Raw genomic sequence first — 17,975 nt, 5'->3', positions numbered from 1 at the left:
AAAAACATGCCAAAGGGAATCAACAGCAGATTAGAGGATGCAGAACAGATCAGCAATGTGGAAAACAGGAAGTAGAGGGAAGCACCTAAGCTGAATGGTAAAAAGAAAAAGAATTTTTAAAAATAATGATAGGGTAAGGGAACTCTGGGACAATATCGAGCATGTGAACACTCACATTATAGGGGTCCCGGAAGGAGAGGGGAAAGACTAAGGGGAAAAAACTTAATTGGAGAAATAATAGCTGAAAACTGCCCTGATCTAGGGAATGAAACAGATATCCAGATCCAAGAAGCACAGAGAGCCCCCAAAAATATGAACCCAAGGAGAGCCACACCAAGACACATAATAATTAAAATGGCACAAATTTCCCTTTCAGCACTACGGCCACAGCCATGAGTATGCTCAGGCTTCAGAAGAGGCTTGCCTCCAGGGACCTCCACTGTGGCAAAAAGAAGCTCTGGTTGGACCCCAATGAGACCAATGAAATCACCAATGCAAACTCCCATCAGCAGATACGAAAACTGATCAAAGGTGGGCTGATCATCTGAAAGCCTGCGACTGTCCATTCCCAGGCTCGGGGCCAGAAAAACACTCTGGCCCACCGGGGAGGCATATGGGCATTGGTAAGAGAAAAGGTATTGCCAATGCTCGAATGCCTGAGAAGGCAACATGGATGAGGAGGATGAGAATTCTGCACAGGCTGCTCAGAAGATACCGGGAATCTAGGAAGATTGACCACCACATGTGTCACAGCCTGTACCTGAAAGTGAAGGGTAACATGTTCAAAAACAAGTGGATTCTCATGGAACACATCCACAAGCTGAAGGCAGACAAGGATCGCAAGAAGCTTCTGGCTGACCAGACTGAAGCCTGCAGATCTAAGGCCAAGGAGGCCCGCAAGCACCGTGAAGAGTGGCTTCAGGCCACAAAGGAGGAGATCATCAAGATTCTGTCCAAGGAGGAAGAGACCAAGAAATAAAACTCCCTCTCTCTTGTCTGTACGTAGTGGCCTCAGCATTAATCAGATCAGTTATTCGAAAAAAAAAATCAGTTATTCGATAAAACACATCTTTATGTACCCCCCCAAAATAAATAAAAAAATAAAATAAAATAAAATGGCACAAATTTTAAAAAGAGAATCTTAAAATCAGCAAGAGAAAATAACTGGTTGTGCACAAGGGACACCTCATAAAGCTATCAGTTGATTTTTCAGCAGAAATTTTGCAGGCCAGAAGAGAGAAGCAGGATACATTCAAAATGCAAAATGGAAAAAACTGACAGCCAAAAATACCCTACCCGGCAAGATGGTCATTCCAAACTGAAGAAGAGTTTCCCAGACAAAAAAAAAATTAAAGGAGGTCATCACCACTGAACAAGTCTTATAAGAACTTATCAGGAACTTCTTTAACCAAAATAAGTCCTACCTAGATTTAAGGAAATTAGAAAGGGAGAAATCTCACTGGTAATTGCAAATATACAATAAAGGTAGAAGATCAATCACTTACAAAGCTAGTGTGAAGGTTCAAAGACAAAAATAGTAAAAGTTCAATTTTATCAAAAAATAGAGGATTCAACAAAACAGAAGTATGTAATGTAATATACTATGCAAATTATGTGGAGAAGAAAAATTAAAAATGTATTGCTTTTATAATGTGTTTCAATTTAAGTGACTATCAACTTAATAGAGGTGTCTGTGTACTTAGGATGTAACATAGGTGCAGAGTAACCACAAAACCAACCTATTACCGATACACAGAATAAAGCCAAGAGTAACATTACAGAAAGCAATCAATCCCAAAGAAGGAGAGCAAGAGTGAAATAGTGCAGAACTACAAAAACAACCAGAAACCAATTAACAAAATGGCTGTAAGTGCATAACAATCAATAATTTCTTTAAATGTAAATGGTGTAAATACTCTAGTCAAAAGACACAGGTTGATGTAATGAAGTAAAAAAAATAAAACAAGACCCATCTATATGCTGCCTACAAGAAATTCACTGTAGACCTAAAGACAAAAACAGACTGAAGGAAAGGAAAAAGATATTTAAACTCAAATTGAAATGGAAAAAAAAAAGAAAAAGCTGTGGTACCAAGACTTGTATCAGATAAAATTGACTTTAAAACAGACTGAGGAGGGCAGCCCGGGTGACTCAGCGATTTAGCACCGCCTTCGGCCCAGGGCGTGATCCTGGAGACCCGGGATCCAGTCCCACGTCGGGTTCCCTGCATGGAGCCTGCTTCTCCCTCTGCCTGTGTCTCTGCATGTCTCTCTCTCTCTCTCTCTCTCTCTCTCTCTCTCTCTCTGTGTGTGTGTGTCTCTCATGAATAAATAAATAAAATCTTAAAAAAAAAAAAAAAACAGACTGAAGAGGACGAGTTAAGATGGCACAGCAGTAGATGAACCCTAAGCTTGCCCCATTCCTTGAGCACAGCTAGATAAACATCAAATCATTCTAAACACCCAAGAAATTGACCTGAGGACTGAGAGAACAAAACAAACTGCACAATTCAAGGGAGAAACACAGGTTTCTCCTCCCTTGAAGGGAGGAGCTGTGGAGTTGATTTAGGGGAGAAAAGAGCTGCAGGTGCTGCAGAGGGGAGGCAGCCTTGATCACAGAAAGGAGAGAGAGAGAGAGAGAGAGAGAGAGAGAGAGGGAAAGCATGAGCAGGAGATTGTGCTAGGAAACTACTAGTTTGGCTTCCTCAAAACTACTGGCTGGGATAAGGAGAGGAACTGACTGCAGCAAGTTTTTATAAGCAGCAGAGAGCAGTCTAAAGTTTTAAAGTCTGTCCATGGCCAGAGTCATGCCTGGTGGGGTAGTAATGTTCCAGTGTGAAGGAGAGGGGAGACCTGGGAGTGGACAGTGTGGGCAGAGAATCCACTGGATCACATGGGGAAACAGATTTCCTCTTCCTGGAGTGCTTTTGGGAGTGGTGACATGGCTTCTCTGGGGACAAAAGAACTGGTGGTGCCAACATGTCACCCTGTTCCCTAGCAAAGTAACAAAGACACCTTGGCTTCTTGCTGCATATAAACTACAAACCACCGTGTGGTCACAGACCATTTTCTGGGGTGCACTGGCCACAGCACAGCAAGACCTCCCAGGGCACCTGGGTGGCTCAGCAGTGCACACTCTTGAACACCTCCTGAAGCACCAGGCCCAAGACCAGCTAGGGCCTTTCCTACTATAGTCAGTCTCAGAAGCAGGACTAGAACAGGCTTTCCTTACTATGACCCAAAAACAGTGACCTAGACAAAATAACAGGATGGAGGAAATCACCCCCCCAAAAAAGAAAAGGAAGAAGTAACAGCCAGAGATTTTATCAATACACATATAAGTAAAATACCTGAACCAGAATTTGAAATGACAATAATAAGGATACTGGGTGGACTTGAAAAAAGCATAGAATACACTAGAGAACCCCTTACTGCAGAAATAAAAGAATTAAAAACTAGTCAGGCTGAAATAAAAAATGCTATAATTGAGATGCAAAGCCAACTGGATGCAATAACAAGGAAGATGGATGGAGCAGAGGAACAAATCAGTGATATAGAAGATAAAATTATGGAAAATAATAGAGCTGAAAAGAGGGGAAAGAAAGATTTTGGATCATGAATGTAGACTTAGGGAACTCAGCAGCTCCTTAAAAATTAGTAACATTCATATCCTAGGAGTCCCAGAAAAAGAAAAGAAATAAAAACTTGTTTGAACAAATTATAGCTGAAAACTTCCCAAATCTGGGAAAGGAAACAGACATCAAAATCCAAGAAGCACAGAGAACTCGCATTAAATTCAACAAAAGTAGGCTATCACCAGGACCCAGGAGATCGTGACCTGAGCCGAAACTAAGAGCCAGATGCACTACAAACTGAGCTACCCAGCTCCCTCTGAACATTTTCTAATTGAAGACTGGTTAACGTACAACATATTTGCCTCAAGTGTGTCAAGTTTGAATTTGTGTTTTTTGCATTCTTTGGATAAATAGCCAGGAGTGCCATTGCTGGATCATAGGGTAGTTCTCTTTTTAACTTTTTGAGGAACCTCCACACTTTTCTACGGTGACTGCATCAGTTTGCCTTCCCACCAACAGTGCAAGAGGACTCCTTTTTCTGCACATCCTCACCAACACTTGATGTTTCTTGTGTTTTTTTAGACACTCCGACAGGTGTAAAGTGATTATCTCATTGCAGTTTTGATTTGCATTTCCCTTATGTTAAGAGGTATTGAGGCCATTGAATGTCTTCTTTGGAATGTCTTTTCGTGTCTTCTGCCCTTTCTTAAATTGGATTATTTGGTTTTGGGGTGTTGAGTCGTGTCAGTTCTTTATATATTTTGGATACTAATCCTTTATGAAGTATGCCATCTGCAAATATTTTCTCCCATTCCATAGGCTGCCTTTTAGCATTGTTGTTTCTTTCACTATGCAGAAGCTTATTATTTTGAAAAACAACAATAACCATATGTTATTCACCGGGGACGTACTGTGTGCCATGCCCTCCATTAAGCTCCAATCATTTCTTCATTTCATCTCTCCTTAACTGTATGCAGTGTTACTACTATCCCCCCCCCCCCAACAGTTTATAGATTAAAGAAGCTGAGGTTGAGGGGCTCGTGCCAGACCACAGACAGATGAGCAAGCAGCAAAGCTGAGGCAGTTTAACGGAAATGCTTCTGCTGCGAACTCTATCTTAACAATAGAGGGTTGCTCTTACAGGACTGCCATGGGAATATTAAATAACACAAGCTTTGACCAACACACACAGACCAAAGAATCTGCTGCATGTTAGAAAACACATCCTGGGGGCTCCTGGATGCCTCAGTCCATTAAGCATCCAACTCGTGATTTCGGCTCAGATTATGATCACAGGGTCTTGATATCAAGCCCCATGTGGGACTCCAGGCTGGACCTGAAGCCTGCTTAAGATTCTCTCTCTCTCCCACTCCCCTTTCCCTCTCTCCCCCTCTCTGCTCCTCCCCCATGCTCCTGTGAGCGTGTTCTTTCTTTAAAAACAAAACATATGCATTTTTAGTCGCTAAATCTGACAGCCTTACCAGGATACCTCCCAACCTACCAGCATCCAACATCTGAGAGCTTTTTTCTGTCACCTGGCCCCGAAGCTCCCATTGGGTGGCTGGCCTCCTCCACCTCTATATGGAGCCAAAAGTGCCTAAAAGTTACACATCCAGTGAAGAAGCCCTTAGCAGTGACTGAGGGGTTTAGGAGTGTGAAAACTCAAGTCCCTTGCCTTGACTGGCGACACACTCCAGGAACCCAGTTACTTACCTCTAATGTCCCCCCAGAATCAGGGTGGGTGTGGGGGGGAGGACTCTGCCCTCCACTGGCATTTGAAATCCCACCATATTTGGTTTCTTCCCCTTCCCTCTAAGCCTTCCCTCACTCCTTGACCAGTTTTTCCTGGGAATGTGCCCCTAGTAAATTAGTCACCTGAACTTGTGTCTCAGTGTTTGCTTCTGGGGAATTAATCTCAGATACCACCCCAACCCACACCCTGCACAGATGCAGGCTTCAGTACTCTAACCATATGGGTGTGGCCTTAATTTGGGGTGAGAGTGAGCCCCAAATAAGAGAGAGATAGGGGGGCCCAGGTGATGGGCGGAGGCAGACTCACACAAAGGCTCACACTCGCTCACCAGGCCCCAGTTTATCCAACTCAGAAAGGGCCCATCAGCATAACTTGTTTATGCAACCATTTAACAGCCAGGCTTCACTTAGAAATGTGGACGGAAGAGAACCTACACCTGGATCCCATCAGCCGCGCAGTACTCTCCTGCTTCCCCACCCACAACACGAGCTGACTCCTGACCCCAAGGCCCTCCACCAGGAACCACCCTGCCCCAAGGAAACAATGGTGCCCCATTTTGTTTCAGGTTCCATTTTTAAGATGTTGGCGTCCACAGCAGTTTCTAATTAGATGCCAGTTGTGTATCTTCATTTACAACACTCAGGCAGAGATAGTCTATACTCTGATCACCAGAGATACAGTATCCAAGGCCGGGGAGTTTTTCAAGGATCTACGAAAACATACACATCCTTAGCAAGAAAAGAGCATTGCTAAGTTGAAAATTGAAGGGTATTTGAGTAAGTGGTTATAAAACAAAATATCAACTTCATTATTTTAGAAGTTATAAAAATGTTATGTTGTTCCCTATAGAGGGAAGCCCAGGTGGCTCAGTGGCTTAGCGCCACCTTCAGTCCGGGTGTGGTCCTGGAGACCCAGGATCGAGTCCCCCGTCAGGCTCCCTGCATGGAATGGAGCCTGCTTCTCCCTCTGCCTGTGTCTCTGCCTCTCTCCCTCTATCATGAATAAATAAATAAAAATTTTTAAAAAAGAATCCCTATAGATACAGGATGATTGCTGAGAAATGTAATCATATAATAAAATTACATATAGTCAAGTAATTTCAAAAGCAAAACATAAAAACCCTTACAAAATGTTTATGGAAAAAAATGTAATGTGAGTGGAAGCTTCGATATAGTTGACAGTATGCAGGCTCCCTAACGTCTCTGCAAGCTCAGGAGGCCCAGGTTTTAGGATATGTATTAACCCCAACCAACAGGCCCCAACTGCTGAAGCACAATGCTGGCAGGCCAGCCAGAAATGAACCTATTTGTCATCATGCTGCAGGGGAAGGGATTTGACCGATCTAATCTGAGGGGGCTCATCACAGCCCCAAGGGGAGTACAAGCTTGCTCACAGCAGGCTTTGCCAATGGCGTGGCAGGGCTGTGGTCTGTTGGGAAGAGCAGATGCTTCTAGGACACCAGTGCCGCTCAGGAAGGATGGGGGCCTAGGTCATCCTAGGAAATGGAACAGAGCAAATCCTGAGGTCTGTGGTCCCACGCCCAGCTGGATCAGTGGCAAAAGCAGGTTAGAATGGACCCTGGCTATAGGAGTGAAGCGAGAGGAGATCCCATTTTGTTGCTGGTTTAAAAAAAAAAAAAAAGGACTGAATGTGTCACGGGGCAATTTTCTGTGACATGACCAGATGTGCTGACGGGGCCAGCTGCGGTCACAAGGAGCATCATGGCAACAGGGAGGGACACTGGAGCCTTACTGGAGGCCGATGAGCCTCAGGAGCAAGCGGACCAGGAGCGCCCCGCGCACCACACCAGCTTATGCCCCGGTTGGAGGATGGGCTCCCCGAGGGTGCTGTCACAGAGCACAAGCCGCCTGAGGCTCTGGGAGCAAGCGCACCGGCAAACGGAAGGTAACACCCGCACAAGCACAGAACTTTAAACGAGGCAAGAGGCCCGAGTTGCTACAGGAGAGGATCACACTACCCGGGTTTACTGGGACTTGGGGGTTCTGTCGCGGCAGGACCCACGCCCGGGCAGACGCCTCGGTCCCACTCAGCTGGGCTCCTACCACAGCCCCGGCTCCGCACAGCCCTTCAGGAGCCGGGGGCAGCCCTGGGCACGAGGGACGACCAGGTAGCCATGTAACCCTACAAAAGAGGGCTTTGTTGCTTGGTTCTGGAGCCCTGGTGGTGAGAATAAGCCAGAGAATCCCTGCTGTGTTATCGGCCTCTGTCCGAATCCCACCGGAATGTGGCCTGGCGAAGCTGGGGTGCCAGCGTGCCAATGCCCCAGAGCCTCTACCGTCGGTCATCGCCCCCCCGGGCAGCTACGTGGGACATGGCCTGATCTCCCCCGAAACCACGGGCTGACCCCTGGAGAGAACCGGCAGGCAGCCAGAGGTGCAGAGCAGATGCACACTCTGTTGTCTTTTAACACAGAAGTGACCTGAGCAATGTTTATGGAAACTGATGGGAAGGACTCACTCAAGATAGGGAAGTTGGGGGACGCCTGGGCAGCTCAGTGGCTGAGCGTCTGCCTTTGGCTTAGGGCGTGATCCCAGGGTTGTGGGATCGAGTCCTACTCTGGGCTCCCTGCCTGCAGCCTATTTCTCCCTCTGCCTCTCTTTCTGTGTCTCTAATAAATACATAAAATCTTTAAAAAGAGAGAGAGAGAGAGAGAAGTTGAAAGTAACGAGAGCCAGAGGGAGGGAGGTATACAAGCAGGGCCCCCTCTGCCTCGGAGACCTTCCCAGAAGTCTGGCCTGAGGGGAGGACAGATGGGCTGGTGCATCCCCTGTGGAGTAGGGGAAACACATCATCTGCTGAGAGCCGTGAGGGGAGATGCTGAGGGAACTTCAGGAGCTAGGATTGAAAATGCTGCCCCTGGGAATCAAGTAGAAGCAGGGTGAGGCGCAGCCGAATCCCCGGCGGGAGGTATGCTGGCAGGAGCAATTCCCTATGTCTGATTCCTGCTCCTCTGTGGGTCCGTCATCAAGAGACTCCCTTGATCTTTAACAAAGGTGGATATTTACATTTTGAAGTCTCATTTTAAACACCGGAGTAGGTAAAACTTTAAAACAGTAGCATAGCTTTACATGAAAATGTTATTACAGTTTTATTGCCTGAAAGATTGAAATACAGATGTGCTTACCGTAAAGGATTTTAAAGGCTATTCGAATTATAGCACCCCCTTTTCATACTCTGCTTAGGAGGACGAACTGTCACACACATGCATTACATACGGTATCGATTTCTGAACAATACGTGGGAAAGACAGCATGCAGAGCCTAGAGAGAGTGGTCCTCTTGGCACACAGGTCCGGCCTTCTGCATTACAATCATTCAGAACATTCTGCGTGTCCATTCTGCTTCGCCCATTTTGACTTCTATTTCAAAGTCCAGGCCGCAGGCTACTTTCCTGGCATTTTAGCTCACACACACAGTGAGGTTGGGCAGAACAGAGAATCCCGTTCCTAAAAATGAAATCGGTAGTATGTGCGCCTAGATTCCCTTGAATGACCATCTGAGGCTTGTGACTGCTGCCTTTGCACTCTCGTGGGCTTCCTCCCCTTGCCTTCTCTCACACCATTCTCAGCAGCAAGGGCCATGCACCTCCAGGCTTTCACCAACATGGACTGGGGCAGTTTGCGCTTCTGAGCAAACTCGCTCCCCGCTGACCCCAGCGTTGAGTAAAAGCTGCAACATGACAAGAACTGCTAATGGCATTGTCATACTTGGTCCACCCCCCAAAAGCACAAGACACAGATAATGTCCCGTATTACAATTACAAATAGGCCTTGTCACTAATAGGAAACACATCAGTGTGAAATTTCCTTTTGAATGCCCTACAAAACCCACATTATTTTAAGTAGTCAACCAAATGACAAAGTCAACCCATTGTTGTAAAGTTTGGCTGAGGGCTTCAAATGCCTAGCAGCTCAGCTGGTCTCTCAATGCCCCAATGGCTTGGAGGTAGAACATTCTGTAATGTCAGCAGGTGGACAAGCAGACTGTAAAATACACACGGGAAAACTTTGTCTTCACAATGACTTAACACAAATAACTATGAAGTGTCATTAACCATATCCAATAAATTGACAAAATCCAGTGTACAGCAGTAAATGGTTGATTATCAATAGCAAAGTCAAAGGATACCCCAGATACCCCAGGCGATATTGCAAACCATTGTAGCTTTCTTGGGGAACAGAGTTATGCAATAGGTGACAACAACTATAAAAGTTTGATCCAGTAAATCTACCTTAAGAAAGAGCCCCCGAGGAATTAGGACAAAGGTAGGAAAGGGAAGTGTGCAAAGAACAACATCTACTGAAGTTGCTCTCTATACAAAGATGATGTTTAAAACAATCCTATCAAATACGGGGCCTTAGCAAGCCATAGTATGCAGGGACACCGTGGAGTCCTGAGTGCCCATTCATAATGCTACCATGATGGACTATGTTCCCGCGTGAAATTTTAAACATGAAATAGTAAGTGAAAGTAAAGGTAAAATACAATAGAATCAATATATAACACGCAGTGAGATGAACACGTATATAAGTACACACAGATCATATCAGGAAGGGACAAAAAAATGATACAAATTATTGGTGTTTAGAGATTTTTGTTGTTGATGGTGGTATTGTTACAGGAGAGTCCAAAACAAATTTTAAATTCAAAAAGCGGGGAGGGGATCAGCTATGGACAATGAGTAGCACCCGTGCAAGCGGGCAGAGGTAGCTCAACCTGGATTTCTAAATCTCAACACTACTGAGGTTTTGGGCCAGATAATTCTTTGTTGTGGAGGCTATTTGGTGCATTGCAGGGTCTCTACCAGCATTGCTCACTCCTACCCACTAGATGCCAGCAGCACACTCCCCAAAATACCTCAAGGCATTGCCAAATACCTTGAGTTGGAGGGAAACCAAATAAACTGTATCAAGAACCACTGGGGTGAGTGATAGGCAACCACCAACTCTCCACCTGAGCTGTGGGCAGTTATGAAGCCTGGGCTGGGAGCAGAGTGTGTGCCCTTCCTACAGAAGCAGCCCCTGCTCAGAAATCCAGAATGATCATGACCATTTTGTTTAATTAGCAGCTAATTCAAAGTTAAAACGTTCTGTGGGCCAACACTGTGCGGTCCGAGCCTCCTGTCTGTGGGCTACCCAGCGGTGAGCGAACTTTACCTGTACGGGGCCAGGTGGTGAATATTTTAGGCTTTGTGGGAGAAATTCTCTCTCACAACTAACTCAGGTCTGCCTTTGTGGGAGGAAAGCTGACACGGAGGATACGTAAAGGATGGGCATGGCTCTTTTCCAATTAAACTTTATTTATGGACCCTGAAATTAGAATTCCATACAATTTTCACATGTCATTAAACATTATTTTTCCTTTGGTTTTGTTATCCAGCCTTTAAAAATATCAACATCATTTCTGGGTCATGGGCCTTAGAAAAACAAGGCCCAGCTTTAGCCCGAGGGCCAATCTGCAGACAGTAGGCAACAACTAGGGGTGTGCCAGGAGAGGGTGCTAGAAAGCCCTCAGGGTGTCTGGGCAGCCGGGCACAGGCTTCCTCCACACAAGGGAGGAACAGCAGTGGGCATCTTGCGACCCACACCAGATGCCTCTCCGTTCCCAACTCCCTCTCCCCATCTGCTGTCTCTTTTCAAAACCTACCTCCCGGCCCCATAGTGTCTGTACTGGGTGTGGTTTTTGCTGCCTCCAGAAAAACCACAATGAGAGTATCACTTTTTTTTTTTTTTTCCCCAGCCACACAGTGGCTTTTCTGCCAATCTTTTAACATTTTCTGGCATTATTAGAAAAGCCATTAATAAGGCACGGACATAGCGGTTTACATGATTCCCAGAGCCCCAGAAAACTTCATTGGGAATGTTAACAGTTTTTAATGACCTTACTGAAACACAAGTTTTCCTGCTTGTGTTCTGTCTCTTTGATATAACAGAGAAAATGCAGATGGCTTTTTCAGGCCAGAGTCAGCCCAGGAGGCTGGGAGTGGGGACAATTTGTGACTCAATCCAAGGAAAGAAAGGCCACTGTGGCCTTGTAGCTTTTAGGCCTGCGTCCTATGAATCTGCTCTGGAGAGCAGTGTGTGGCCTGCTGAAGAAGCTTTTGGGGTTCCTGCTCCCCTTATGGCAGGAAACACTGACTCCCATGACCTATCTCAGGCCATCTAGAACACAACAAAGAGCCCGTTTCCCTAGCCCTCAAGACAGCAAAAGTCAGTATGAAAAATGATAAAAGGAGGCTAGTGGAAAAGGAAGAAAAAAAGAGAAGATAGAAGAAAGAAAAAACTGAATTTAAATAAAATGCATTTTAAAAAAAGAAAGAAAAAAAGAGTAACTGTTAAAAATATGAACAGCTCCTGGGAGAGACAGGAAAGCCAAAGACAGGAGGCAAGAAGGGAGGGAGGCATGAAGCAGAGGAAGGACCAGGAGCGTGGCATATGCCAACTGTCCACCAGAAGACACTTCAGGCTTTAATGAATAAGGGAGGAGGAGCAGAGGGGAATGTCTTCGTCTCTGAGACCCACTCACAGGAGCCATCTGGGGCCTCTCCTTTCTCCTCAGACATCTCATTCTTGAGTTTTAGGTTAAAAAACTTCATCCAGGGGCATCTCCCGTCAGTTCAGGTCATAATCCCAGGGTCCTGGGATCAAGCCCCGCATTGGGCTCCCTGCTCAGCAGAGAGCCTGCTTCTCCCTCTCCCTCTGCTGCTCCCCCTGCTTGTGCTCACTTGCTCTAATAAATTTTAAAAGTCTTGGAAAAAAAAAAACAAAACACTGGGTATTGTACTGTATATTGGCAAACTGAATTTAAACAAACATTAAAAAAAAATCTCATCTAGGTGTGAAACAGACAAGATTAGGGGAACTCATTCCAGGCACTCCCCTCCTCCTCCACTTTGCCCCTACAAAATTTGTGAAGATCTCTCAGTGGGAGTGGGCAGATGGCCACGGGAAAGAGGACAGTTGTGGGGTACAAGGCCAGCGTCTCCCTATAAGTGCACAAGTCCAAAGGCACAGGTGGAAAGGTCTCCATCTGAAACTCTGGAGGGCAGGGGTCCATAGAAGTGCCTGAGTCACCACAGATAGGGTGGGAAGATAGCAGAGAGAGCCTACCACAGCTGGATCTGGGGTATCCCTTTTGTTTGGCTCTGTTCTACTCCCAGTACAAAGGGGCAGGTTCCCCAGTGAGGCCTCCTGCCCCAGGCCTCCCTCACTCCTTGCCTTCTCAGCAGCCACTGTTCAGTACACTAGGCGTGAAGAGTTCCAGGTGGGGGGCAGCGTAGTGTGTGGAAGGGTGCTGCAGACACTGGAGATTTCATGAGGAGAAAACTCATGGAGAACAGCACTATCTGCTTGTGCCCAGGGTAAGGATGCAGCAATTGGCTGAGGAAAGCAGCAGGTGACCCAACAGGTGGGGGCATAGGCACATCCCCAGACCAGAGTTAGGCAGACACCAAACGGGAGAGAAAACCCTGCGGTCCCACTGAATAACCCTGTGGCACTCACAATCAGCCCCAGGTTGGACAGGGGAGTCAAAATCCTGAATGTGACTGAGTTCAAACCCAAAGCCACTCAAAAATCACCAAATTGGTTATTTCCAAATATCAAGGGCTTGGGCCAGAAATTAATTTCAGTTATAATTCCAGCATCCTGGAAAGTAAAGTGATATTTTTGCACATCTGAACTGGTGGCTTGTGAAGTGCATGCCTGCTACCTAAGTACTGACTTCTTATGCTCTCTTATAAAAAAAAAATACCGTCAGCCTTTCTGGCCGGTAAATGCCAGATTCACAGCCCCTTGGCTGCTCGCTTGTTGCCTGGCCTCCCCCGATCTCACCAGGCTCTTGCCACCTCCCTGAACCACCAGATGAATCAAAGCCCACACTAGGAAGTCGTCTGGCACCACTGGGGTCAAGATGCCAGGTCTTGACAACTGAATCCTGCCTGCCCTTAGCACTTGGCCTAAAGGCTCCCTTGACTATCATAAGTTCTGTGTTCAGCCAAGGCAAAGGAGAGAGGAGTCCTGGTGACGGAGCAGCAAAATTTTAGCAGCATGTTTCCACACCCTACTCAGGTCGTTCCGGGAAGAGGCCCTGAAGGTTGTGCTCAGGAAGCATTCCCAGGCTCGAGCCAGTGTGAGGGCCCAGAGTCGCTGTCTAAAAGCAGGCAGTGTTTGGTGCCTTCCTACTCCCAGGCTTGGGTGCAAGAGAAAGTGGCAGCAAAGGCCTCCAGGAATTGTTTCCAGGGCTGGGCAATGTTAAGATTGGGGTGGACCTTCTGGCCCAGCCTAGAGTCTACTCCCCAGTGCCCTGCTGAGACCTCCCCACATTCCTTGATTAACCAGCAGCCAATGTGCTGTGAGCTACTGGCAAGAATCCTGAGTGGAGGTACTGCTGCAGAACACTTGAGATGTTATGAGGTTAATAAGAAACCTCAGGCAGGCACACCATCAGGAAAGGCCACTCCATTTCCCCTACCTCTATATTGAGGGACAAACAAAATCTCAAAAGTGAGATTTCAGTGCTGCCTTGGAGGTGGAGGCCAGAGCTCAGGGGAGATCAAGGTATAAGGAGAGACTCTCACTTCCTACCAGACCTCTGTCCTCTTACAACTGGGAAAGTCTGCTGGAACTCTGAGGAGTAGCTCCAGCAAAAGCTGTGACAATGACCTCATTCCTAGGGAAGGCCAGATATATCCATCTTAGAAGCCCCACTGTTCCTTAAAGTCAGTTTCAGAGGCCTCAGGGTGAAATTGAAAAAAATAAACTGCTTTTTCCTGGGCAACGTGCTCAGACATATCATCACCCCTTCTCAGGCAAGTTACATGTCTGTGCCAACCAAGCTCAAGAAGCCCCTTGGGGGTATGTGAGAGTTTCTCTAACACAAGCAAGGGTGGGGAGACAGCCAAAGAAGCTCTTCTGGCAAGTCATGATACATTCTCTCTGCAAGAGTCACCCACACTGAGACCCATAGAGATTCAAGCCACAGCAACACTAAACTTCTCTTTAGGCTTGGTCTTGAAGTTTTTCAGACAGACAAATTCTCTGGTTGTCACTGAATTTTTCAAGTATGGATTTGGTTCTCCTTCCTCACAGAGATGGTCTGGCCCTAAACTCTGAACAGAAGAGAAAAGTTGCTCTTTGGTTTCTGAGCAGGTCCCCTCTGGTATTCTAGAACACAGCTGCTGGGGTTTTCTCTGTGGAATCTCGGTTGAAATGGGAGGATGATGAAGGCAATATGGAGAAGTCACATGCTTATTCTTTTCCTCTTTCAAAATGTTTTCCTGACTCTTTCCAAGTTCCTCTGTGGAAACCTCTTCCAAAAAATTCTCAAAGTTCACCACCAACTTGTCAATAAAGTCAGTGGGGGCAGAGTATGGTTTTAGAACCTGATCTTCTTCCATGTTCACAGGGTCATCAGACTCCTTCAGATTTAGCTTATCCTGAAAAAAGAAAGGGACACCCCCTATGATCATTTGGGAGCTACACATGAAGTATTCTACAGTTCATTAGGTTAGGGATTACCAATGTCTAACCTCTTGACCAGCTCCCCCTACATTCCTTCTAGAGACCAGAAGTGATGGCCAATCACCTCCATATGCCCTTCCATAGAAGCCTGGCAAGACTGGCCCATCTCCTGAGAAACAGCATATGATATTCAAACAACTTTTTTCTTCTAGAGAGCTCAAGGATATTTTCTACACAATCATAAGCTCACAAAACTCTAGTTGAGATGGGAGCATCAAAATTAGAATTCTTACAGATGAAAAATTATAATCATGAAGACAAGTGACCTTACCCAACATTACCAGAAAATCAAAGGTGGGCAGGGGCAGTGTCTTTGTCATCTTTGTGTCCCCAGAGCCTAACTCAATGCTTGGCATTCAGTGAGTGATTAATAAGTGCTTGCTATGGAAGTCAGCCCTATATTATACAAAAAAGCATTTTAAACATCAGACAATATTACCTATAAATTCACTTACTCTCTTCACGACTTTTAATAAGTAGCAAATAGAGTAACACACAGATGATAAAGGAGAGAAGAAAACAAATAACAAATATTAAGATAAATTAAAATGTCCATGTTTAGAAAATATTTCTGAGTTGAAACAAGCGCTAATACTAAAAATTCCTGCATCAAGAAGTACTAGAAACAGGGGCACCTGAATGGCTCAGTGGTTGAGCGTCTGCCTTCGGCTCAGGTCATGATCCCAGGGTCCTGGGATTGAGTCCATACCAGGCTCCCAGAGGGAACCTACTTCTCCCTTTGCCTGTGTCTCTGCCTCTCTCTCTCTGTCTCTCAGGAATAAATAAATGAAATTTTTTTAAAAATAAAAGAAATACTATAAATTATATAATTATAATATAATTAATATATATAATATAATTAATATATTATATAATATAATATAATTATTGAAAGACTTTTCAATAATTAAATTAATGGTTATATTTGAAAGGGCTTATTTTTACTAAGAAATTATACCTTAAAAATTCCAAAACAGTTTTCAATTTAAACTTATAAGAAAGGAAGTTTTCTACTTATGGATAACTCACTAAAAAACCCGATTGCCAGTTAAAATCTGGCTGTAACTCCTCCAAACTGGGGAAAACTGGAGGCAGCCTTGTGAGCCTTTGGACAGCTTCATATGTCAACATTCCCTAACAGTTTCTGGTGGTCTTTAGATTAGCTTGCTCTTGACTGCTTTTTAAATAGTCTTGAATCTTATAGCCAGGCTTTCTTTTGCTCCCCAATTAGGCAGTCAGGTCCTTCAGGGTAGGGCCAGTGTCCTTCAGTACCATCCCCAGTAGACCAGCTCCATCCCCAGCACACACTAGGTCCTCTGAGCCTAGTGAAGTCCTTTCTGCTCGTCCAAGAGGACTAAGGCCAAAGTGGATTCAGGAAGGCTGGTTCCACCTGTCATGCCAGCCATACCTCAAGTTCTGTTTATGTGAACCCTGTACAAATCTCAGCCCTGGACTGACTCCTCCCCACCTCCATCGCCCTTCCTTGTCTTCTGCAACCAGCCTGCTCAATGATTTCCTTAACAAAAACAGATGCATTTACCTTGAAATCATCTCCACGCCATGTGGCTATACTGCTTTCAGCAGGGTTGGGGACATCAGGCCAGCATAAGTGCTTCAATTTGCTAATAAGAAATGAGATTTTAAAATATGAAGCGAATTCAAGAAGTATGTTACTTACACTGCCTGGCTATGCTAGAAGAGGGAAGCTTTGCTCCGGGGAATTGTATGGCTCCCTGTTAAACAATGGCAGGCTTCTGACCTCCTGACAGAAACTGAGAACACATAGTCTGGGGAGTGAAACTGCAAGTCATCAATGGGATGTGATGGAAAGACACCTTTTCTACCTTCCCCTGCCCCTGCATCTCTACCACTGGTCCTGATGCTGGAAATCACACCATCACGGAACCATGTCTTTGAGATGTGTTCTCCAGGAAGAGTACCACTCGAAGCCTGATACAATACCCACACTTTAGTGCAGTGATTCTCAAAGTGTGGCTTCAACCAGCAGCAGCATCACCTGGGAGTTTGTCAGCCAAACAAGAGTTTGGTTGGTCACTTGGTTTCTACCTATAGTTGGGAAATAAGGTTGACATTCCTTTAACTATAACCAAGCACAGCTGTGTGGCAGAGTAGGCCCAGAACTATGCAGTTCTGGAGAGAGAGGTCTACTGGGGAGGGAGCCCTTGACCAGCAGGATAGCATGAGGCTCTCTGGGGAGAGAAAGCACAAGACTCTGAAGATGAGCTTCCTTTTCCACAGTGGCCAGGGCAGGCAGGACAAATGTCCTTGCAGCCAGGCCTCCAACACTGCACCACGAGCAAGGAGCAAGTCTATGCTGGGCATAGTACTGGCCAGTGCTCTAATTCCATGGGTATGTTCCCTCTCTACCCAGAAAAGCAGCTAGTGGCCTAAGGCCTCTTGCTGCTGCCAGACACTGGGAGAAAGGACCTTCTCCCTAACTTTAGTTTCAGATGCCAGATACAGAAGATAAAGCCTATGGGGCAGCTGGTAATCCCCTGGCGTAAGCCTGCTGCATGGGGCTGCGAGAAGTGAAAGTCATCTTGTTTGGTCAGAATTCTGATAAGCAGGCTATGGCAATATAATAAACTCAGTATATATGTACCAGATTAATAAATGAATCAATACCCTCTTAATAACAGAGTACCCTCTCCACTTATGACATCTCCCACCCCTTTCGATCCCTGATTTTGAGGGTATGTGCTGTTGCCTATAAACTCACTTGGGTTTTTTGAGACCATATGCCACTGTCAACATGATGAGAATGAGAAAGCCACCTCCAACCAAAGAAGTTATGAAGAAAATCTCAAGGACACCTTTGGGAATAGGAGAACAAAAGTCAGTAAAAGGATGGCCTCCTCACTTTCTTGACAAAAATTAATCTTTTTTCTTCCAGTAGTTTCAGCAACACATTGCTTAGGAGTTTTCAGTTCAATTAAAATTTATTTATAAAAAGAAACATGGTATTTGTGGCTCCTCATCCAGTTCTCTTCTGCCTGAATAATACCAAGTTTATTCTCCAACTTGTTCATTTAGTACATATTTACTGAGCACTTACCATTTATCAACCACTATTCTGGGTAATAAAA

At 45.4% G+C, this 17,975-nt stretch overlaps 1 protein-coding gene and 1 pseudogene across 6 annotated transcripts in view; one reads left to right on the top strand and one right to left on the bottom strand.

The window, feature by feature from the left end:
- The first annotated feature begins 389 nt into the window (after nucleotides 1-389).
- Nucleotides 390-1,094, top strand: LOC112660545 (60S ribosomal protein L19-like; annotated as a pseudogene).
- Nucleotides 1,095-8,411: 7,317 nt separating this feature from the next.
- Nucleotides 8,412-17,975, bottom strand: part of IL31RA (interleukin 31 receptor A) — an 84,973-nt gene continuing 75,409 nt past the window's right edge. For all 6 annotated transcript variants that reach the window (XM_049102719.1, XM_049102731.1, XM_049102720.1 and 3 more), the window contains 3 exons: nucleotides 17,609-17,702; nucleotides 16,409-16,490; nucleotides 8,412-14,783 (listed from right to left, as the gene is read on the bottom strand). In XM_049102719.1, the coding sequence (XP_048958676.1) occupies nucleotides 14,319-14,783; nucleotides 16,409-16,490; nucleotides 17,609-17,702 (641 nt within the window). In that variant the 3' untranslated portion in view covers nucleotides 8,412-14,318. The remainder of the gene's footprint in view (nucleotides 14,784-16,408; nucleotides 16,491-17,608; nucleotides 17,703-17,975) is intronic.

Source organism: Canis lupus, chromosome 2 (assembly GCF_003254725.2).
Source record: "Canis lupus dingo isolate Sandy chromosome 2, ASM325472v2, whole genome shotgun sequence".
NCBI lineage: Eukaryota > Metazoa > Chordata > Mammalia > Carnivora > Canidae > Canis > Canis lupus.
This window is presented reverse-complemented; position numbering and strand designations above follow the sequence as displayed.